Raw genomic sequence first — 23560 nt, forward strand, 5'->3', positions numbered from 1 at the left:
TGACTAAAGACCGCGCCTTCCTTCTGGTCTTCCTCCTGTTATGCTCTACAAAAAAGCTTTTGTCAATCATTAGCTGGCATGTTTGCTATCAGCCTGGAAATGGCTGTATTTCATGAATCCTTAACTAGCCTTAACTGGTCTAGATTAAAATTTAATAACAAACCTAGGCTTTCTATGATTACTTCAACAGCGGTGAGCCACAGTTTGGACATTTATTTTTCTCAAGGCAGCTTACTATTTCCGCTTGAAGCATTATTTTCTTCCATAAGGACATTTATGAGCGTTTATCAGAGGCGGACAACAGATATCATCTGCGTCAAAGCTAAAAAATGTCGTTTAACCACACCTGTATCGGCACTCTGTATAGAACTATGTCTTATGTACAACAGCTTTTACGAAGTGTCTCAACAAAATTAAATTCAACAAGCTGACAAATAGGAATAATACCCGATGGTTATACAAGGGCACGCAATGCAAGTGCGGCAATAATGGTACACGCATGGCCATTGTATAGCAATATTAGAGAAACGTCATTTTACATATTTCATTATAAAACGAAATAGCCTGTAACTAGCGTAAGATATCTTGCCCTTTGTAACACTATAGGCAAATGCTTCGGAATCCACCAGGCACTGCGTCATCTTTCAGACGAATTAGCTAAACGCAGAATGTGTACCGTCGCTGATTCACTAGAAGAACGCATTTGCTGAGCAATAATAACAAAAAAAAAGACGATCTGAACATTGCAAATGATGATAACATTTATTTGTCAAGTAGGTGAGGTCTAGTCAACCCTCTTAGATTAGGATGCTTTCTGACATTTTCAACAAGTCGTCTGACTTTGAGTCTCGTAAGAGGAGCCAACTCAATGAGTTAGTGCTAGTGGATTTCGATAGAACCAGTGGCTATGGATCTTCGCTAATGTTTTTCAACAGCGAGAACGCAGCATAAATTGTCTAAAAAAATTGTACTAAATGTAGCGAGGAGTCCCAACTTTATGAACGCCATGTCCTTTGCTATGTACCCTACGATGATCTGTTTGTATCTAGAAAATGGGCTATCGAACCCATACCCTGATTCCCTATCTTCGTTTAGCTTCCAAGCATTCTGCTGGCCAATGGGATACTTTCCTTGTGAGCAGCCGTTTTTCTAACTATAGATGTAGCCGATATCAAGTTTGTGCATATGGCGCTTTATGAAACTAGTTTAAGTTAAGCATAGGCTTAAAACGAAATAAATCTACAATCAGCACTAAAAAGTGTAAAAAAAAATCTTGTTAATATGTAATAAGCAGAACCGTTATTATACTATCTTCCATCTAGATCGTTTAACTAAATGATCTACTGTGTAATAAAAGTGTTGTGTTTCTTTTTCGCTAGCAAGCCCCTTCGAATGAGTTCGATTTGATTTTCCATAAAAATTATATTTTATTGACTATTCTTCGTGTCTGACGTGTATTTGTCTCTATTACAAATATAATAACCATATTACAATCTCTCCAGCGTTTCTAAGCACATACACGGCCCGATATGCATTGAGTGGTAGGGTGCGTGAAAAATCATATGGAGTGGAGTTTCTTGTACATCATACGCTTATTCCGTTGGACGCAAGTGTTAGATACAAGCATTTTTTTCTCCCGTTATGTTGCGCCTTCGCATTCTACCTTATGCACAAGTACCAAAATGTCATCTACCAGCCTCTTGGGAGTAAATCGTCAATTAAACAGCCAAGTCAACATACGCTAGGTCAACTTCTTACTACTGACGATAGGGCTGCGTAGCTGATAACTACTGTTCACAAACTATCACCTCGAGCTATAGGAGGACGATAAATGCGAACTTGGCGAACGTCGTCTTTTGGGCCCTGAACAACCGTTGATCGACAGCCCCTTCGGCTCGTTGAGACTGGTGTGTAGTATCTGTAAATTGGAGACGAAATCAAACATTAATTCAGTCAAAAATTTTCATGGATAAACCGGCACTTTTCTCCTGCCTGCATGCTGATCGGGCAGCAATATAGTATATTACGATTATTGGCGCTAACCCAGACAAAAAAATGTTTATTAAGACCAATCATTGGCCCAATAGGGTAGAATAGCAATAAATGCACTCAGTTATAGCGAAACAACAGTAATGATAATAAAGACATGACAATTGCTTTATCTATTTATAGAAGAAGGTACCCACGTAATCCTTTGGGTCCCTTTTCAACGTCGCAATAGACGATATAGATAAGGCAAAGAACATAACAATTCTGCGTTTTGCAAAATTTTAATTAACGTGAATAAGTGAGTCCAAATGTTTCACCGGCGAAAGCATCGTACTTTTGCGTGGAATTATAACTTCTTAGGTGGGCATTGTTTAAAATTGTAAGTTATGTTATAACTGTTAAGATTTTCCAACTACCTGAGTATACTGTACGTAATGCAACCATGGGATGGTATAGCCTTCAGCGTGCGATTTTTAAGCGAGTGGTCATGGACGAGATAATCTTACTCGATAAAAGTTGAAAATAGCATATGCTAAGTTTGGAAGATGACGAACACCGCAAGCAAGAGGTTGCTTTGCTTTCGGACCGCCAATAGCCCAATTACGAACCACATAATTGCAAGGGCTCCTCCGACGCATAAAACAATCCATTCATCCGTTCACCTGATTCATAGAGTTCATGAAACGAACCACAGGTGTTACCATGAACGGATGTACTCAATTACCTAGGCCAAAAAAAAAGATTGAGCTTAATTAGCAGAGTGTAATTGTCCTATTTGGAGCCAATATTGTTAAAACATGTACATTTCTCCATGGCATGCATCAGAAAGGTCATGCCAGGCTGACACAATTCTTCTGCAATGGAAAACTGCCTTTTTCTCTCATTAGGAACGTTGTAAGGTTTACGGTACTATGGCTTAATGGTAAGTGTGCTAAGGTTAACGACTGGATTCCAAATACCAATAATAACACATTTGCAATTGTCTTCGAAATCAAATGATAATAGTAATAATAACGGCACTGTTTTAGACCAAAGGTGCAATTATTTGTGGATTTTCAATATGAGAGTGTATATAGTGTATGAATAAATTCATTCCGCCGCACTATTCATGGACATAAGTCATTTACACGATGTTCTTTGTATAACTCCGAATTTTAGCAAAACTTTTAGCAAAATTAAATAACAACGAGTATGTTAGTCGCCATTGGGAGCTGTTTTCCATTACAAAAAGAAGCAAAGATAAGCAAAGTTTTATAAGTTCAATAACATCCTAAAACAATTTATTGTTGTTAATGAGTTGACCCGCATTGAGATTCGGAGCTTCCTCGATGCCCAAATCGATGGCGTTGCCGGTCTTCATGTCTCAGTTAAAAAATATGTCTCAAAGGCAAAGCGAAAGATGCATAAAGTTTAAATTAGATTAAAGAAACTTGAAAATTCATTGAAGCCGCACAGAGCGTCACTCTTGATGATTCCCGAGTTTTAATGTAGAAATTAACAGTTGTCTTTGGCAAGAGAGTGTCTATTACGCGGTTCCTCATGCTTTTTCTTGGAGTCGTAGGACAAATTTCGATTCGTCAGACTTTTTTAGCGTGGCATGTTCGAGCGAGGCTTGAGGAAGTTTTCGCATCTCAATATCCTTATTCCAAATGTTTCCACTAAGAAAAAAATATCAAATTGAAAGGAATAATTTCGAAAATTATTGATAGACGGCTCGGCAAACGGATGAATAAATACGTCCAGTCATGTATGGAAACTTTTATCAAATATCGGTTTTTAATTAGATAAGGGCTTTTGAATAGTCGAGAGGAAAATTTTTAGTTTACATACAGGGTGGAAAGAGTTCGTATTTGCAGGAAATACGCAACTTACCGTAACAAAGATTGGATTTAGCTGTGCAAGCTATTGTGTCGTGCAAAAAAGGCGCTCTACTATTATTCTTAGGTATAGAGCAGGACGCTTTGCTGTTAGTCAATAAAGTTATCTGAATGACAGCAGTGATAACCGCTGTATCACAATATTTCAGGAATCGTGTATGTATATATACTTAGTTTAAGTGAAAGCTTGTTCAAACAATTTACGTGTGGCGGTTAGAGGAATGAGGCCGTAAGTTGAATCCGTTTCAGTCCCATCACGTCGAACAAATCCGTATATCGTCGTTCTCAAACTGATGAGCAAGACGACGTAGACTGCAACAAGAAACAACTTTTCTCAATGATTATGGAACCTGGACCATTTTTTCCACTGTTAAACTGGCGATTTTAGTGAGTCCTCTTTATAAAGACTAAGAAATGTGAATTTGTGGACAAGGAGAAGAGATGAACTTAGCGCATATATTGTGAAAAAAAAACGGCCGTACTAAGAGTTTTTAGATAATGTCGAAATAATTTTTTGGTTCACTTTTCTACAATGATACCTCACTCACTTAGGTAATTCCAGCTTGTTCAAATATAGCCTTTATTGCCAATGTAATGTATTAATCTGCGGAATAATTCTCTCCGAAGACCTTTGTAGGATGCCTTCTTCCCTTTGTAGAAAATGTTTTATACTCTCATATAAATTTAATTTGCCCACTGGAGTCTCGAAAATCTAACATGTCCCTAAGAAGGGGAAGGGAACGGTGCTCCTCGCATGGACACATTTGTTTCACTTTCTTAAAGCTCAACCTTTTAAGCCATATTCATAAGCTCCAATTCGACCAAACTATAAATGTCGCTAGTCAGCCTGAGCCAGCTGTTTTTATTGCTTTGTTTATTTCTCACTCTTCCACACTGCCGTCTGAAAAAGATATGTAATTTTTCAGTATTATCCTATAATTATAGTATTGATAGTGACGGTGATTATCATGATCTAAAACAAATACGACGGAAGATTAGCTAGATCCACCAAAAGAATGTCATCTCTGCTCTCCATTGTCATTCAGCACTGATGAGATAAATCGATAGAATTTTACTGAAAAGAAGGCACTTTGGCTGAGAAAGCTATCGAACGGTGATTACGATAGGTATTGTAATTATTATTATAGAACTCTGATTACGATATTCGATTAAACAGGACGTTACCAAATAGACAACAACATGAAGCTGAGTTCCGGGAATAAGTAATCATTACACTCTAATCGATTGCAGTGTTTTAAAGTTGGTACACTTAAAAAAATCACCGGTATGTGCTAGAAAAACCTCTATGGCGCGTAATCTGCCTAAAAATGACCTACCCTAAATAATTAATGACGACACTTCTAATTTCGGACACTATCAAAAATGAACGATCATAAGACAAGCTGCTTCGCAATCTTTAGAATGTTCCCAGTGTGCAAGTACCGAAATGTATAATGAAGACCATTGTATAAAAAAGGCTCAACAGCTTAGCGAACCGTGTGCGATTAATTCCAGTTTTGATTATGTTATTTTACGGATTATTAAAGAAAGGACGGAGTTCAGATATGAGCCGCGTGTTAAGAACGCTCTAAAAGCTATTAAACCAAATACCGTGAGCTCAAAAAGCTTTTATTATCAATTTACAAACACAAAAGATCAACCTCGTGCACTCTCTTTCAAATAGTCGGGTTTCTTTCACACCCAAAAGTAGTCCAGCGTATCGTTTAAACTGACTCTTAGTTAGACATGGAAGTGTTGAAGAAGAAAAAAAAAAAGAAAAAAAAGAAAAAAAACTAGCTTTTGGTTATTTTTTATTTGGCCAATAATTTTCTCTCTTTCTATCTTTGCTCTGTTGCCACTCGGCTGAAATGATTCGAATTTTACGCGCGGTAGCGCCGTTAAGCATTGTTTCGAACGGCTGGCGTCCAGCACAAATTTGCTTACGTCTGTTTTGAATTTAAGCCACGTCTGTCTCTCACCAGGTAATAAGCCAACATGTTTATAACCCCACCATGGCGACGACATTGCTAACTGGCGAACTGTATAATAATATGGCCTTTTTTTAATGAAATGGTATCACAATTAGGTTCAAGCAACTTCTGTAGCCTATACCTATGAGTTATCGACTGAGGAAATAACACGCAAGCTGCCTTCAGGTATTTTCCGAAACTATGGTAAATTGATGATTAGTGTAAAAACCCTACACCGCATAATGTAAATTTCACTCGTCACTTGACAGAAAAATAATTTTTGCAATCGTGTTTTTCATTTTATAATAGATTAATAATCTAGAAAAATGAAATGCCATTTTTTAAGCCTCATAACGTTGTAACCACAAATAGATAATGTTAAGATCATGGGACTATCAATAGTTGATCTTTCGACTACTTTATTAGTGTGTATCAGGTTTTGTCAAAGCGCTTGTTGACATTACTGAACTTTCTTACCGGTCCAAGAATTGCGTGCCCTAGCCTTTTAGCCCGTTCGATACCTTTCCCTTGGCCAAATGATTGAATCGAGTCGCTGTTAAACGCAATTGAATCTCGGCTCGCAGAAATAGCTTCATAGCTATGTATTAGATTTCCACAGAGCGAAACAACGAGCGAGACGAAAGTACAGATCAGCACTGCTTACTTTAGTTAATATTCACAGGACATACAACATTATTTATCGCACGCCTATAGAAATAATTTTTTACAAATCCATATTGTAGCAATGGTTTCTTCACTGTTGAAGACTGGGTACATACAAAAACAATGCTATGAAAATGGCGCAACTGCTCCATCACAGATGACCTTCGAATATATATAATGAAAAATGTTGGGAAACTGTTCGCTTCACTAAGGCTAGACATAAACATTTTGTTTGTGACCAAAACTTTAATTAAACATTAATACAGCTGTAGTGTCACTTATCGTGTCGTTATGCATGTGGTATACAAACATTTGCTGATGTAACTACGACACACTTAAATATGAGCCGCCATTTGCTTTTAATATGAAGTTGAGCCTGAACAAGTGAAATAAGTATTCTATACAGTATCAATAAAAGTAGTGAACTTGTTTCCCTATTACCGTTTGTGTGATCTAGATCCACTTGCTAATGTAACAATCCGATCCTATTTTCTAAGATATTCAAGCGTCAATAATAGGAGCATGCACTGTACGACAGTCGATGAGTCATATCTAGATGAAGTATAGGTGCGTGAATCGTCATTGCTGGATCAAAAAGGGATTTATTGTGTCTCTCTCGCTTGTTCCAATTATCCCTGGATAATTTATAATTGTTTCTCCAATTCTAACTTGTAATTTATAGCGCGGCATTATATCGTACGATGGGGCAGGTGTTGGGCACATCGCCAGATGAAGCATTGTCTGTTTTCCATTCTTTTGTGGAGTTCCTACTCTAAGTTGAGAGATTACCGAGCCTACCCCTTACAAGTTACTGTATGGAAATATTCACTATACTGCATAGTGTTAATACATGAAATAAACGATAACCAATTACGACACTACAAAGAAACGGTAACCTAGGTTACGGCAAAAGGTTTGTCTGTACAAAATAGTTAATTTAATAATAAAATAATTTATATATAAATTATTACAATATATATAAAGCTGTATAGGGAACACACTATTTTGCACTTCGGAAACACATACATGCACGCATATATCTATGTGTGTTAGTAAAGACACAGCCTTAAGTGAGTAAAATTTACAAATATTCAGTCATTTATTCGTAATGTTATTGTTGGAGAGCAGCATACGAAAAAGACAGTCATCATTGATTTGCGGCCATTATTATCATCAAATTAATTGTGCGCTATCTTGAATCACCTACACCGTTCTTTTTAAATTATTCCATGTTACTATAATTCAACACGTAGTACAATAAGTACCACAGAAAGTAGACTAAATTCATTCGCTTACCTACAGCGTGGTGGCACCCTTTCAAACGCTAAGGACATGCATTACGTCCTCGTATGGTTTTTTTAACCCCAATACGTTTATTAAACCTTTCATTCAGCGAGCAAAGATTAAGCCAGCGCTACCAGACGATTCAATATGTGGTTGAATTGTACCACTAATCTGTAGCAGACTGTATCGATTTCGTCAACAATTTTATCACGTGTTTTCTAAAAGCCTCCCATTTTAAAAATTATATGTAGCAGGGCAGTTTCCATAACAAAAAAATAGCTGAATTTTCAATCTAATAATGTAAAAAAAAGACAAAAAATAATATCACGCATTCATTGTTCTCACAATTATTTTTGTTAGCTTAGTTATTAGATCAACAAAACTGTGATAACGAAGAAATCATTAGAAAGTGTCTACCATCACCTATGTTCGTATCGTAACGAAACAAGCGAAAACGGAAAAAGCACTATGTATTTAAGACAATGAATTTCCTAGATTGCATGGCTGACGTACGTTGCGTAAGCATTAGTGGGTCGAAAAACACTACCACGAAAAAATACACGCATCAGTCTGTCTATTTATAACGCATTCTTCGTCACCTTGTTTGCTCTGTAAACTAGCGTGAGCGCACATCCTGTTTGCATCCATATCTGTACCTATTTTCATTCAACTACGAATTAGAACTGATACAGGATTGACACTGGACAAAGGATGCGTTCTATCTTGGTTTTAGTGTTATGCAGTCACTTACTTCTCCGATCAATTTTTATACGTCTCTAAATTTAGCCGAAATTCATTCAACAGTTGTTGAATTTGACAACTGTTTATATTTGTAGAAGTTTGATTGATCTTTGGGCGCGCTTTAATACAAAATCATTCCCTAATCGGTACCATTTGCAGAAACGCAGCGGCCTGACTGGCGTTGAAAGTGGTTAGAAATTCGGCCTTTATTTAGACACTGATTTATCACGCTTTTTATATCAATTTCAATTGTTTCAGTTTCTTAAAACTCGCTAGAGAAATTTAATTAAACCAACCGACTACTTTTGCCGTAAGCCAACTGCTTAACCAATATAATCGACATTTACTAATCGACGTACCGAATCCCACTAAATCAATTGACCTAATTGATAATAGGTCAGTTCAACTAAGTCCTCCCGATTCTTCAATCGTCGGTAGAGTCATTCTCCTAAATCCAATGATGTTGAGGCAGCGTCTTAGCATTCTTTTTTTCTAAACTTCAATCACTCATCAACACAGTCAGCTGCATTTTCATTGGATTATACTGTTGGGTAATTTTTCTTTTCGCGATTTTTTCTACCACATATAGTTTCGTTGTGGCATCTGTATTATCTCAAAGGTCGAGCCTATGACATGCTATACACATGCACATGTAGAGTACCTAATATTATAAATCATAAAGTATATGAGTTTGATCTTCTTCGTCCGCATTGTAGACATAGGCCATAAAAGGTGCAATTTCTGGTCTATTTCGATCGCATGGCACATGTACTACCACACGTTCCTTGTTATATAAAGGAACCGCCATTCGGTGGGTCTACTATGCATGTCTTGAGAAGAATGCAGCGCCGGCTAATATGTTACAAGCTCCTGACTTCATAGACGGCTGGCTTAAATCCTGAACGATAAAAATATTAACTACGATTATTTAAGAGTATGTCTTCGTTAAGCACGATAAGATTGCAAATATCTTTCTAATTTGTAGCCGCTAGCCGGAAAATATATTGCCCGCAACAAGCCTCACGTAGGCGTCTCTTTGCTACTGTCGTGTGCCAGGAAACTGAACCTATTCAATAAATGTGTATATTGTTATCTTGAGCGAGACTTTTTTTGGTCAAATCCACGCTTCGTTAGGATCTTCTACACTTTTCAGATTGACTTGACCGATTTCGCCCAACAACGCCAGCCTGCGTCGGTGTACACACATCAAATAACCGCTTCTTCTATGCGATTTCAATGCTACAGAAATTTTGGCGCTTCTTAGAGCAGCTATTTCCTCCTGTTTTTACTTTCCAGCATGGTTAAGGCCGAATGCAGCATAAAACAAATAGATATTGCTTTAAAAAACTTCAAACTAACTTTGTAATAGCATTCACAACGAAACACTACTAACTTTGATGACGTGCAGCTGACCAAGTCCTGCTCATATTCGGAAATCTCGCCACCTTTCGCCGTTAACCTCGACTGCACCTTATTGCTCTCCATGCTTATTTCAATGTACATGATTTCATGTACATTGAAACGATACGTACATGATTCAATGTACAGCTATTTAGACAAACGCAAAAACCCACGACAGTCAACAGCGTAACTGGTACCTTCTGTGGGCAGACACACGTTTTGCCCATTCACCACCAAGAGGAGCTTGCGAGTTTACTATCCGACTCTATTGTTTAATGGCTAATCTCCTTGACTGCCAGGAAAATCACCTTGATTTAAGCAGATTTCGATGAGCGTAGGATTTTTGGATACTTGCGATATTGCCGACGCCACGGGATACACGAATGGTTCAATAACCTCGATGCTCCAAACGATGATTGCTACCGCACAACTGATCGCTGACATAAATGGCATTTTCTATATGGCAGTCCATTAAGGAAAGTTTAACGGGATTTTCTGGTAGTCTAACAATCTCGATGCTCTACGCGGTTTTTTATTGAGCGAGCACAATTGATACTGCAAAAGTTGAATTGGTCGTATTCACAGTCTTCGTTCTTAAGCTGTGATACGCGAAATCTCATAAAAGATGGTTAGCTGGATTCACAGTCTACATTGCGTAGGACCAGCTGTGATGATGCAAAAGTTAATCTAGCATTTTAATTCGCGTAGAAGTACAACTGCAATATCAAATAGAAATAATTTTTGCTAAATGATTTTTTTTCCATTGCATTTTTTAGTACGAGATATAGGTATGATGACTAAAACACTACGCCCCAGAGCATACGGAGCGTTTTGTCAGGTATGAATTTACAAACACTGCTGCACGTTGAATTAGCCTGAGGTGACTCCTGTCCCTATCCCTACAGATAGATAAGCTTGACTAAGATTTTATATCTCTAGATGTGGCTGTACATGCCTTTGTGTTTGTTTGGTTCTGAGGTTGTGAGGTGAAATGATGACGGCGACTCACAAATAGTTGACACACAATAGCGAGAGGTCCTTCTAGCCACACTGCCACTTCTATAATGGGATCAACCACTCTTCCGCGAAAATAACGATACTTCCATCAATTCTGAAGTAAGTGACTGTTGGTCCAGATGACACTTTAAGCATCACCAGTAGAATCGAATTATCGAGAAAAGAATTCCGAAACGCAACGGCAGCATAAAGCGCACAATGATCTGAGGTGGCCGACTGATTCCCCTCCTCACTTCAGCTGGCGGCGTCCTTTCATGAGTCGTAAGAGGAAAAATAAATATCGGAGCGGCACTGACATTCTGCACCGGCATAATACTTTCGCAATCCAAATGTTGCTAACTAAATAGGGTTACGGTAATAGGTTCTTCTCAGGTACCTCAATTATGCTGCAAAGCATGTAGTAGGTTGTACATCATATTGCACTTTCAACAAATAGGAGCTCAACCAAGTTCTCATTATCGCCAGTAGACTTCTGTTGGGTATTCATCGCGTCATACGACCCTACCCTGTATATATGTATGATGTGGCATTGAGGAAAAACATAGTGGCAGTAATAATAATATAGAAATACAATTTTTCATTGTTGCCGCCAATCACACTAATTATGTTACTTCCGGGAGAAACACTAGCCGTCGTTATTGTGCTATGAGTAGTTTGTTTAAACCCATAATATAAATTTATGGGTTTAAACAAGCTACTCATATATATTATATTATGGATATTTTCGGCTTCCGAGAATATCACGAACAGCAGCGCTGCAAACTTGTATATGCAAGCGCAAGTCATATACTAGCACTTAATTGACGTCTCTAAAATATCTTGTGCGGCCTGACCCTAAAAAGATAGAGCCTCTATAAGGTTAGAGTAAGCAATGAATTATACATAGTGTGCATAATGTTGTCTTGACGCGTGACCATATACAAATATTCGGTATTTCTTTATTAGGAAGAATATCAACGTCGGGTCTAAGGAACAGTAAAATAACATTTTCATAGAATTAAGTTATTTAACATCATAAGAATGTTTGAAAATTGGCGCATTTTAAATTAATCGGTTCTGTATGCTACATGCTTCCTACGAACTATATTGTTATAATACTTAATATAATCTCTTTCCCGTCTCGTACATTGTGACATATTCACACTACAAGTTAGACAAATCTTCAATGTTCGTCGCAGAAGCAAATATGTGTCGTGTACCCATAGAAAGTATAATTATTTTAAATGCGTTGTACAGTCAAATATGGGTGTAGTGCTATCTGTCTTTCTTTTACATATACCATTTATTAGTCGTAAGACTTACATTGGCTGGTGCACTCTCTTCGAAGTTAAAAGCGCTATCCAGTGTCGCAAAATATCGCAACAAAGCTAATTACATGTCTAATACTTCGCAGTGTTTTAGAACTATATAGTCATGAGGACAGCTATGACGTAACATATTTCGACTGATAGGATGATTAAGTGAAGGAAAACACAAAGACTACCACCTATCAAATATATTGGAAAATAGGCCGTCATTATTGCTCATTTTGTAATTTTTATGGAACAACATTGCCCAAGCTTATCCTATCATCTGTTGTTACTGCTTTTCGACTCGCAATGGGTGCATGACCAATCGTTCCAGTTTTTGATGAAGGTTCATAATACCGTTTTCTATTTATGCGTTTCTTTGCGTCGGAACTTTTGTGACCTTGTTGATCTGTGGATAGTACACAAAATTATAATGGGATCGGCCGCTTCAAATTTTCATATGACTTGACATTATAGTCACTGTGAAGTTGTTCATTAAATAGTTGTAGCTTTTATTTACATCGTGCTGTGTTTTACAGGACAATATGAAAGGAGAAGTGCAAAAACTTCATCATTATATATACAGGTAAAATGAAGAGTCACCACGACTGACCTACCTCAGCTAGACAAAAAAATTGTTTCATACAGTCCATTTGACCTAACAGAGACAAATATGCACTTAGCACCTATCCTAGTATTTCGGAAGTTCAAACTCCAGAATATACTTCTTCTGCATTTTCTGGACAATCCTTCGGTATGATATGTGTTACTTTACAGATATAGGCAATTTCTTGTTGCCGACACAATATTTAGCGTTGTTTCAAACGTATGTTTTACAAACGCCACTATTAATCAATAGGCAAAAACAGCCATGAGAAAATTTCAACAAAGTCTTCCACTCTCATATATAACATAGTTCTAGAAAGATATTATTGACCATTATGATCAGATGTTCCTATTATAGACATGGCTACTGTCTAATATGCAATTTTAAAAACCTCTTACAGTATATAACTGAATGATACGCAAACGAGAGCACAAACAACCATTATAACCTTGACAAGATAATTGCACAAATTGAATAATATTAACCTAAATGACTCATTTTATTCGTTGAGTATATGTTACCTCTTTAGGTGGTCTATGAATTTACGTATTATTAAAAAGCTAAGTTAGTTTACTCAACATACTTTTGGGTCCACCGGTCACTCCAACGAGTACTCCCCTATATTGTTATTCATGAAAACTCATTATTATAATAATGCACAGAAGTTACAAAAGCCCCCTAATAAATAATATTAATGTTCACTTTCAATAACATCAACACTGCTACCTAGAAATATGAGTAGTTTTTTGCCAATTATTTCTATTGAAGACAGTTCTCGGCTCTGCATTTTCCAACATTTTCTTCTTCGTACTTTGCTATGTTCTTCATCCTTCAAAAGAGGCTTCATCAAATCCTTCCAGTTTCAAATTATGGGACGGCAGTAATACCCTATGGAGGCAATCCTCTAGACCTTCACGAGGATCAATTTCGGCCATTGCTTGATCGAAGGTCACCCCTATAATAGAACCGACCTTGTCGAACCACGGACCAGGTACGGTCATCTAAAAAAAAACAGAAATGTGATAACTTAACCTTATTTGCACGTTGCACTTCTATTATTGCGATTATTTCATAACTTTATTTCGCTTGTTATATGCACCGGAATTGACGTATCTGAACCGGAAACAATTGGTTAATAGACGTAATGCCTTCAATAAGACGCGTTCACGCATTTTATATCTATGTGTATGCTAAAAGAAATGTTCTGCAGCTAGATTACTTGAGGTTCGTTCCGAAGTTTAGCTATAAGCAATTTCCTGAGCACGTATTTGTAGTGGAAAAGGGTTTTCAACCAGTGTCGAACTATCGTCTCGCCAGAGGTGCCGAAATAACCGCCAATTTCATGCCAGCGAGCAACTCGTATTTGGGATGAAGCAAACAGCGGATTCGTGGAATCATACAGGTAGGAGGATTGCTTTATGAACTTGATCAGATTGTCCAAGGTCAGCGGTTGAAAGGGTGACCTTGTAAAAACTTGTCGCTCAGTCCGTAACAAATTAGGAACCTGCGACGGATCAGCGTCGCTATCCGCCATCTCTCGATGAATTCTTGGGCTGTTTGTACCTGGAAACGTATAACAGCTGGTACTGTTCGACCAAGCCCGAACCTAGATAGTAAAAACAGACATACGTCAATTTGAGTGGCGAAAACAAATGTTTTTGAAAATAACAACAACAGAAGAAGGGAATCTGGCTGGCAAATTTGACTAGTGCGAACTAACATATGCCAAAAGGAACTCCTTGGGTTCTTCAGATGCAGATTTTCTACAGACGTCAAATATTGGTAATATAAAATATAATACGTTGCCAGGAGTAGTCGAACACACCGGCATTTTGCTGCGAACGCTTATATCGTAGTACAAACAACCCGCTGCGTTGATCTTCCGCACTATTCTACCCAGACAGATATACAAATTCTCCCTCAAACTAAAGCGGTTGTAAATTAATCAACTTGAAATTCTAGTTTTTTTGCTAACACTGTGTCAGTCAACTTGTAAATTGATAGAATTGGAATAGACAGAATTACAATACAGAGTACACGCCTTTATTTTTCGACTTCCTAGTTTTTGTGCTCCCTTTATTCGTCCTCTTAGATTTTGATATTTTTTATATTTGTATACAAAATAATTTCGCTCGACTAACTGCGATACTAATTACACATTTGTTTATTGAATAGACTGTGTTCGTAAAGACAGGTACAAGACAAATCTCTCTGGATGAGGGTATTCTTTATTCTTTTTTTGTTTCATTGTATCTAATGACACACATTTGTCGTGTAGTATATGTCATTGGCGCATACGGCTATTTCGTGCGTACGTTTCAATCATGCGCCGACCTAATCGCTTAAATATCTGATCATTTTATGTGAAAAATAAATATTGGTAACTAGATGAAGCGTCGTGACAATCTCGTACTTATACAAAAAGAGTAGCAAAAATTGCAAATATAGAAAACACATGACCACTACCACCATCAAATTTACTAATGGGATTTATTTGTCTTTATGAATTTATTCGTTTTCCGGCCCGATCTAGATAGAGCAGACGGACGTATTTTTGGCATACGCAAAGCATTTCTTTGCAAGGTACAGCACGATTAAATACGTACTTGGCGTGTACGACTGATTAAAGTGTACCGCGTAAACTTTCCCGTCATTGATAACTCTCACACTAACTAGAAGTAAATATTCATGCTTTGACTCACCGATATCAGCAGCGTTTAGATGTACACAACTATACTGTACGCATTGTTTTCCCTCCCGCTTTCTACTCAACGTAGTGTTATTGTCTAAGCAAAAAGAGGGCCCGCCAGTGCCCTCACCCACAGTTCGTTCTTTTATACACACATGTGTTTTTATATATATAAATTATATATATATAAAATGCATTAGTATAAAAATATTATAAACGTGTAGTCACACAATTGTTCTATCAAACGAGATCCATTGCGTTAGCAGCAGACCAATCAATGTCGACGTATTGTTGCTAACTCATATGTGCTAGGTCAAGATGGCTGTATGAGTAACGAGAACACTCAGAAAAACACAGACCGCCTATTTGAGATCGAATGAATGTTTGCAAGATTCCTTGGCCCGTGTGCATCATAGAGATTAATTTTATCGTTTGGAAACAAATTACGTAAAATAAATGAAGTAAGAAACCACAACTACCAAGCAAAAAAATAACAGAAGACACGTAATTCAAATCGATATAGTATATACAGTATTAACCATGTTACTATTATTTATATATTGTATGAACCTTGTCAGTTAGTTACAACTAGCTTTTAGGAGGAAAGATTGTTACCCAATTTTTGGTTTAGTATGTTTTATAATGAAGCCCAACAATATTTTGTAATGAAATTAGCAGAAATCGAATATCAAACTTTCATAGAAGAATTTAAAAATTGCGCGCGTCATCTTGGCGGGTTGTAAAGAGGGGGAAACGTGGGTCTGTCTGTCGCAACACACATCTCTCTCCAATCGTCTCGCGACATTACTCGAATTTTCGATTGATAGCACTTTTCTTCCGCAGTTGTTTGTGTGTGTTAGAACCCTTGGTGTATTATACAGAAAAAGAGCTATCTTATAGCAATGGCTGAAAAAATCCAAGAGGTATGTAGTATCGCATTACGTCAAAAAAGTGCTGTTTTATTCAAACTTCTTATGGGAAAGTATTAGTAGCGCGGAAGTTGCTTGCAAATCGTATTCTCGTCGTGGCCAATCATTGGCAAATTGCGGAGCATTAACAATTATTCATTAATCTAGTTTTCAAGAAAACAGGAACTGACCACTTCGTTAATACTTTAAAACTAATCGATTCAATGAGCACGCAAAAAAAGATTTTGTTTAAAAACTCGTGTAACTGACCACGCAGTAAATCAGCCGTAGGACCAAGTAGTATGCCTGATTTTTAATCAGATGTACTACTAAATTTAGTAGTACGTACATAATGATATCTAGTAATAAAAATTTCAAAGGTATGTGATCGTGGATATTTTGTACCTCACATATCTGTAGTAATCTTCTTCTGTGCATTCTCCCTATAAAAACGTTACACAGTTATGAGTGAAATAATAAACTGGAATTTTATTTGAAACGATTATTGGCTGCACTTACGTGGAACTGCGGGTACAAAGAACATCCAAATAAAGACGAAGAAAACGGACAAAAGTGGATTTGATAAACAGTGCGAAGTAGCACGTACCTTATCGAAGAGGAAAAGTACATTCATAGTAGGTTTAATAGTGGGCCTATGTTGTATAAGAATCTATTTTATTTGAACTTTGATGAGCAATCAACCTAGAAAAACAATATATTTCGAAAATTTTCATTTGAAGCTCCAGCTAGCAGCATCCACCATGCAATGCGGTTCCAGTTACACGCACAGAAGTATGCATGTATTTCTATTAAAACTAAACAAGCTGATTTGATACACTAAAAAATACTAAAACGTACTTGTTTAAAATTTAATAGTGCCAATATTTATTGGGTGATTATAGAGAGCGCTAAGTATTACTTTCGAGAAATAAGATTTAGTAAAATTTCCTTCGTCTCGATAGACACATGTCTGCGTAGTAATCGCACAAAAAATCTACAATACATTCGTACTGACTAGTCGGCTGGTTCTGTATAAATAATTTTACTAATTTTACCAACGGAGAATTCATTTATGCTGCATTTGTTTTCACTGTTATGTTCTTTATAGTTAAACGCAGACATTGAAGAGTTGCGGTCTCTGCTCAAAGTGGCTACGCGTCAGAAAGTGAAGGACGTGCTCGGAATCGAGATTCGGAGGCTCGAAACGAGTCTTATTTTTCTAAAGGCGGCCGAGGAAAGCAAGCCAAATGACCCGTCTGGCAAAACGAAACCTGAAAGTAAACCACGACCAAACAATACCGCGCCTATCTACAAGATTAGAAACTATGGTACAGTTAACATATGCGAATTTTTTTTACATCGTAGAACTGTATATAGGAGCATGCAATTTGGGAAGTTCCTGGACTGTCTTCGCAAACGAACAGAACAGAAAAAAAGATATGCCAAGGTGACAACAGAAGAGATCTGGAGAGATTTGATCTGCGGAGGGAGTACGATGAGGGAGAGGCGATATAGACTACGCTATGATTTCTTCTGCGTGATCGACAAAGCGTTGGCGTTCAGTACAAGTACTGTTGAACTTAGCAAAGTCTCAAATACGGTCCGGGTTAAAGTATTAAGGTTAAAAAAACTGGGATATTCGGGTCAATTAAATACTTCTTCCCTCATTTTATAGAACGTCAGTTAAACTAAAAAGAAAATAATCAGCACTGTAATTGTTTACTATTATTTTTCTGTACAAAGGCTACATTTTACAAAACATACTGTCTAGTCCGCTTACGGTGATTTGTAAGTTCCTTTCAGACCACGAAATGAACAAGTATTTGCTGAATGCGCTATTATGTTGCCTCCGTAACACTGGTTGTTTTTAGTGGTGATCAATGTTGATTTTTAGCTCATCACCTTACACATCAGTAACCCCCATGTTATATACAGAAAAACAATGGAAAAGTTAGAAATCTAAAATACCACAGTGACACTATTTAATGTGTTCAAAAAATCTTTATAGTAGTACATTTCTAAGAATTAACATACATTATTGTGACATGTGTGTTACAGCTTGGGACCAATCGGATAAGTTTGTCAAATTCTATGTTGCCTTGCCCCAGGTTCATGAGCTGGACCCCAGCTGCGTCACCCTCACAACAAGTTCAACAAGTTTTTGTCTGGAAGCGCGGTTCCCTGACAAGGTTCAAATGTTTGGTTTTGAAAACCTGCTTAGTGAGATATCAACCGAAAGGTCACATCATAAAGTAAAGACCGATCAGGTTGTTATCTTTCTTAAGAAAGTGCAGGAGGGCAAAAAATGGGCTTACGTAACGGCCACAGAGAAGCAGCTCAAGGAAGCTCGCGAAGCAGAAAAAATGAAAGATTTTAGTAAGGATAAGAATGAAGACGATCCTTCCGCTGGATTGATGAACCTCATGAAAAGGATGTACCAGGAAGGGGACGATGATATGAAACGGACGCTTGCGGAAGCCTGGACAAAGGCGCAGGATAAAAAAAATTCAATGGATATGTCTGGTGATCTGTAATATGTTAAGACAATAGTGAAATGATAAAATATAGATCAACGATGTATTGGCGTTTGCTCTCACAGAGCAGCACGCGGCATGTGAGGCAGTAGAAAGAAAGGAATATGGAACATCATTCATTGTACGTTTCATGCTTTTGCTTGTTCTTGCTACAGTACTTGTCTTTCTTTCAATCAACATCAACAATCATTCTTTAGTTTTAAAAAGCTGTTAGTGTGTCACGATCGGGCTGGTATACGCTTGTCATTCACTACATTATTTTAAATCTATTAAAGTAGCCATGAGGCTATGGGAAGAACCACCTTTCATTAACTGCCTATATATACGTCCCATTATAAATATAACGTAAATTAATAAATGCTTAATATCTAGTTCAGTTGTTGTTTTTTTTTTTGTTAACAGGCCATGTAGACCTCGTTCTGAATGAGCTATTTTTCTTTTCCATGTTTAGATGCTACTCATTATGAACTGAAATTCGAACCAAATCTGTTGTAGGATTCCAGCTAAAAATGAATTCGCAAGAGAGCGCAGTTGAACAGAGCTGATAACGTACACATATTCTTAATCACTAAAAGCACAGCCGTAGCATACATTAAAAATGTTTTAAGAGCGCTTTTTAAATTATTGATTCCGACAAATTAAAAGTATGGAGGACATCTTGCTTTTCGCTACGGAGTACCACACTTCGTTACTTACGATAATATAAAAATGTTTAACCATGTTCTTCTATCTTGAATACAGACTTCATTTTATATTGTTTCTAGATAATAAGATTCTAAGCTAAATAGTTATAGTTGAGTATCGGCAGTAATAGAATAAAAAAATAATGGTGCTTGTCAATGAGATTATTAATTTATACTAGGGAGGAGTATAGTTTTTCTCCTTTTTCGTAGATCTCGATCTTAAAAATGAAAGGATCGATGGTTATGTTAACGGGAAACATACCCTAGATATGGTACCAAAATAAAGGTAAGGTAGACAAGATCTCAAGTAGAATCCGGTTTTAAGTATCAGAAAATACTTCTTACTCAAAAGGGAAAACCGAAGTCTACTGAACCAATTTCACCTAGCATTTAATTATCATACGTAGCCAACTTTAAAGATCTTTTTATTGACCGGCAATATGCTATTTAAAGCGTATCTGAGGAGCGGCTTAATAAACAACAAAAGTTTAAAAATTAGGGATCGTTGACTTCGCACAGAAGAGTGTAACTCAGTAAAGAAATTATATTATGAAAAAAGTTAACTTTAAAATTTAGCTGTCATTAGAGACACTTCTATTGTAAAGGTATAGTCAGTCCTTCAGTCATATTTATTTACACGCAGTGTTTTTTTAGTGCACACAAAAAGGATACCTTACGTATTCACAGAACCTTTCCTTCATATGGTTTTGTGTTTCAGCCGCTTTTAGGTTCTAGGCACCAGAACACATTACATATAAAATAACAACGTTGAAAAACATCAAGAAGAGACATGCAGTCAACAAACCGCAATTATTTCATTTTTATGAGAAAAAAAATAACATTTTCTACGAAATCCGCCTTCTAGCATATACCTTTTATGTATATATGTTGCCCGACTTTTTTTGCTTTTTTTTTGGTCTTTAGTACCGAGGAAACAAGAAATTCATGAGTGAAGCTTTAAAAGCCAGGAACGTGCAGGACACGTCCCTTCTTCGACAATTTTTTAAGCTTATTGGTAATCTTCGCTTCTCGGCGGGCCAGTAAATTTTGTTTTCGTTTGGCCTGTTTCTCATCCTGCTGCTTCTTAACCGTATCTTGGCGCGCTGCCCACTTTTTCCTCGAACGTTCTTTCATCTTTTCTCGTTTTTTAATGGTTTTCTTTAGTAGCTCGGCATTATCCTTCTTCTTAATGCCTCGAGAACGATCGAGTGCGTCCAACCACATTGATTTTTCTTCGATTGCTGCAGCTTTCTCGGGATTTGATTGCTGGAATTATAACAGTGTAACCATGTCAAATCAATGCAAAATTGTGGTCAACAAAATATAAGATCATTTATTATCTTTGTAATATATACGGTTGAAAGGTCAAGCCTGCTGCTACGGCTTGTTAGATCTACAGAAGATCTTCATAAAAGAAAAAGCATAACGTAAGAATGAGTTCTGTTCACGTAATTAATAAAGCCTCCCATCCCTTTTTATAAACAGCTTACCTAATTCTAATCAATTTGTTCTGTTCTCCCCTTAATAGTGATAGTGCTATTATTATTCTCTTTTTGCACCACTTATTCATATATCCTATCATTAAGGCTCAGGAATTCCATTAGTTGCCGAGGGCTACTTAATATTATTAAATAGTTTAGGTATAGATGCGGTTACCTGTTCTACGTCACGAATATGTTTAGAATTATATTATGTCATTGTATATTTTCCTTTATCTGTATACTTCCGACGAAAAAGCATTTATAAAGCCACACGCAATGTGTCGTAGTGGGTACTGTTAAGGGCACAAAGGAAAAACAATATAAAACTGAAACAGCTTAAACATTGTTCACCCTCACTCGGACATGACTTTGAATGGGTCGTAATAGTGGGTCAGATAATACACAAGGACCATTCGAGAAATATAAACACAATTAATAGAGTAAAAAGTAACTAACCTTAAGTTCTTCGAACTTCTTCTGTTTTTCTTCAATGAACTCTAGTTGCTTTTTGTATCCTTTTAAACCTTTTACATTTGTCATCTTTTTGAGAGCATGATTGTGAATAACAGGTGAATCGGTTTCAGCTGAGTTACTGAAGTCAAATTTACTGAACACCATCTTTCCTTCTGCGTTGTAACTAGGTTTGGCAACACTCGATGCGGTTGCGATCCTCTGTTCGATTTCGTCAGCATCTGGAGGACCTTCTGCAAATAGATGTAAATGACGACGACGTTATAGAACGATACAGCATATATGGAATATAACACCTACACATAAAAATGATATTTTTTCATATATAAGCAATTATAAAAAGCTAAAGCATGTGAAAATTACAGGAGTTTTACATATAGGTTCATTGACTTGAACAACTTGTATGTCAGCCCACGTGAAAGTTTTATCTGCCGTTACTCTTATAACCAACTAATCTGGTTTTTAGTTTTACACCTACTTCTCCTATGCATGCATTGGACAACGGGACGGCGTGCACCTTTGAGGATGCCACCAATGGACTGAATATATAAGCATTTTTGCTGCACTTACGCTTAATTTTGTTTCCGGATTTTTTCTTATTTTTCTGATGTTTCAACTTCTGTAGCTCTCGTCGTGCCCGAATCTTCTCAAGATCCCGGCCTTTATTCATTATCTCAACTTTGGCTCGAAGAGTTTGTTGAAGCGCCTCAATAGACGACGCCCGATCTAGCGCAGCGGAATGTAAAGTGCCGCCTTGTTTACTTAATATATGTAGACGATCTTTCTTCATTTTCCTTTGCTTCCTGTTAGCGATTCCGCGTTCTTGTTCGTCCACCTCTTTAAGAATCTGCATGACACTTTTGTTAATCTGTGGATTGAGCTTGGCGAATTTATGCTTGCCTACCTGGCCCACCTTGAATTTGCTTCCATGGTTACAGCTACCTGTAACGATTTTTCGGGAATTGATACTTAAAGCTAATCGATTGCGAAACAAATGACAAGCAGTAGGTAACATCTTGGCTAATAACTGGGTTACGGTTGAGCAAAATATGCACTAGATATGCATTAGGTTTTTATATAACGATCCGTACGTCAATTATTAAAGGAGCTTGACCATAAATTTTTGCTGGAGTAGCAAAATATATTTGACAGAATAGAGCGGACACTATGATTGAAGCACTTGCATTATTAAAATAAAATATAACTCATCTCTATTATCAGAATCAATGCCTTTTAGGCAGCAGGAAGTTTTACTCTCTCTGTACGAACAGTCATTAGAGAGAACATAGAATATATACATAAGATTCCCTTCGCTATATACATTTTTTGGCACTGCAGCACACAGACAAGTTCAAATACTTGCTTTCAATCAACGATTATAGCACCGAGCGGTGTTCACTTACTAAAAACATCATCCGTCTTTCGTAGAATGTTATCACGGATCTCCTTTGCTGTATCCTGATCGAAGTAGTATCTCGCAGGAATACAGTCCACTAGAGAACAAAAAAACTCGTCATCGCGACGCATCTCCGGCAAGGCCGTTCCTTCCTTCACCATCGGTGAGGAGTTGCCCGCTTCATTTGTCGTACGCATCTTCTACACACTTGCATCCGTCCATGTACAGCTGAACTACACTGTGAAAACGATCATAGAGATCGACATAAACGTTAACCTTTGACCACTTTTGATTTCTGACAAATATAAAAAACAAGAGAAAAAAGGACCACGTTTTGCCTGTGCGGATGAAGTGTGAGCCTCCTGCTTTATGCACGGGAGAGTTACAGACACCGTGTGGATAGACGCCAACGAACGGGCGCTCTTCTCTGTTATTGTGTTCTTTCGCTGCAGCAGCTCGTGTTTGCAGACGACGCCCACGTGGTGCCTCGCACCAAATGTGAATAGTTTCCCCTCCCTTTATTGATTTTTATCCTTGGAGAGATCTTGCGCAAGGATCGG

At 37.3% G+C, this 23560-nt stretch overlaps 4 protein-coding genes across 12 annotated transcripts; 1 reads left to right on the forward strand and 3 right to left on the reverse strand.

Moving 5' to 3' along the window:
• Positions 1–740: 740 nt before the first annotated feature.
• Positions 741–10872, reverse strand: LOC111259028 (uncharacterized). Of its 7 annotated transcripts, none has more exons than XR_002679370.2 (4): positions 6314–6892; positions 4071–4178; positions 2406–2713; positions 741–1918 (listed from the first exon to the last, which is right to left on the reverse strand). XR_002679370.2 is itself a non-coding variant. In XM_022830697.2 (4 exons), exons 1-4 carry the CDS (start codon positions 10376–10378, stop codon positions 1815–1817), a joined length of 411 nt encoding a protein of 136 aa, XP_022686432.1. In that variant the 5' UTR covers positions 10379–10872; the 3' UTR covers positions 741–1814. The 7 variants fall into 7 exon arrangements, 3 of the variants coding, with proteins under 3 accessions (XP_022686432.1, XP_022686434.1, XP_022686433.1); XM_022830697.2 differs by lacking the exon at positions 6314–6892 and adding an exon at positions 10234–10872 and having other exon boundaries at positions 2598–2651; XM_022830699.2 differs by lacking the exon at positions 6314–6892 and adding an exon at positions 9918–10227 and having other exon boundaries at positions 2598–2651.
• A 988-nt stretch (positions 10873–11860) lies between these two features.
• Positions 11861–15791, reverse strand: LOC111259029 (uncharacterized). The gene is made up of 3 exons (XM_086967704.1): positions 15541–15791; positions 14058–14444; positions 11861–13839 (listed from the first exon to the last, which is right to left on the reverse strand). The coding sequence occupies exons 2-3, from the start codon at positions 14370–14372 to the stop codon at positions 13663–13665; spliced, it is 492 nt and encodes a 163-aa protein (XP_086823830.1). The 5' UTR covers positions 14373–14444; positions 15541–15791; the 3' UTR covers positions 11861–13662.
• Positions 15792–16293: 502 nt separating this feature from the next.
• LOC111259026 (calcyclin-binding protein) lies at positions 16294–19345 on the forward strand. The gene is made up of 3 exons (XM_022830696.2): positions 16294–16450; positions 17544–17763; positions 18494–19345. Exons 1-3 carry the CDS (start codon positions 16430–16432, stop codon positions 18967–18969), a joined length of 717 nt encoding a protein of 238 aa, XP_022686431.1. The 5' UTR covers positions 16294–16429; the 3' UTR covers positions 18970–19345.
• Positions 19346–20060: 715 nt separating this feature from the next.
• LOC111259025 (uncharacterized) lies at positions 20061–23451 on the reverse strand. Of its 3 annotated transcripts, none has more exons than XM_022830694.2 (5): positions 23339–23451; positions 23008–23238; positions 22175–22546; positions 21590–21837; positions 20061–20918 (listed from the first exon to the last, which is right to left on the reverse strand). In XM_022830694.2, exons 2-5 carry the CDS (start codon positions 23195–23197, stop codon positions 20610–20612), a joined length of 1119 nt encoding a protein of 372 aa, XP_022686429.1. In that variant the 5' UTR covers positions 23198–23238; positions 23339–23451; the 3' UTR covers positions 20061–20609. The 3 variants fall into 3 exon arrangements, with proteins under 3 accessions (XP_022686429.1, XP_022686430.1, XP_022686428.1); XM_022830695.2 differs by having other exon boundaries at positions 23008–23233; positions 23339–23436; XM_022830693.2 differs by having other exon boundaries at positions 23332–23435.
• Between the last annotated feature and the right edge of the window lie 109 nt (positions 23452–23560).

This window comes from Varroa jacobsoni, unplaced genomic scaffold (assembly GCF_002532875.2).
Source record: "Varroa jacobsoni isolate VJ856 unplaced genomic scaffold, vjacob_1.0 scaffold_288, whole genome shotgun sequence".
Taxonomy (NCBI): Eukaryota; Metazoa; Arthropoda; class Arachnida; order Mesostigmata; family Varroidae; genus Varroa; species Varroa jacobsoni.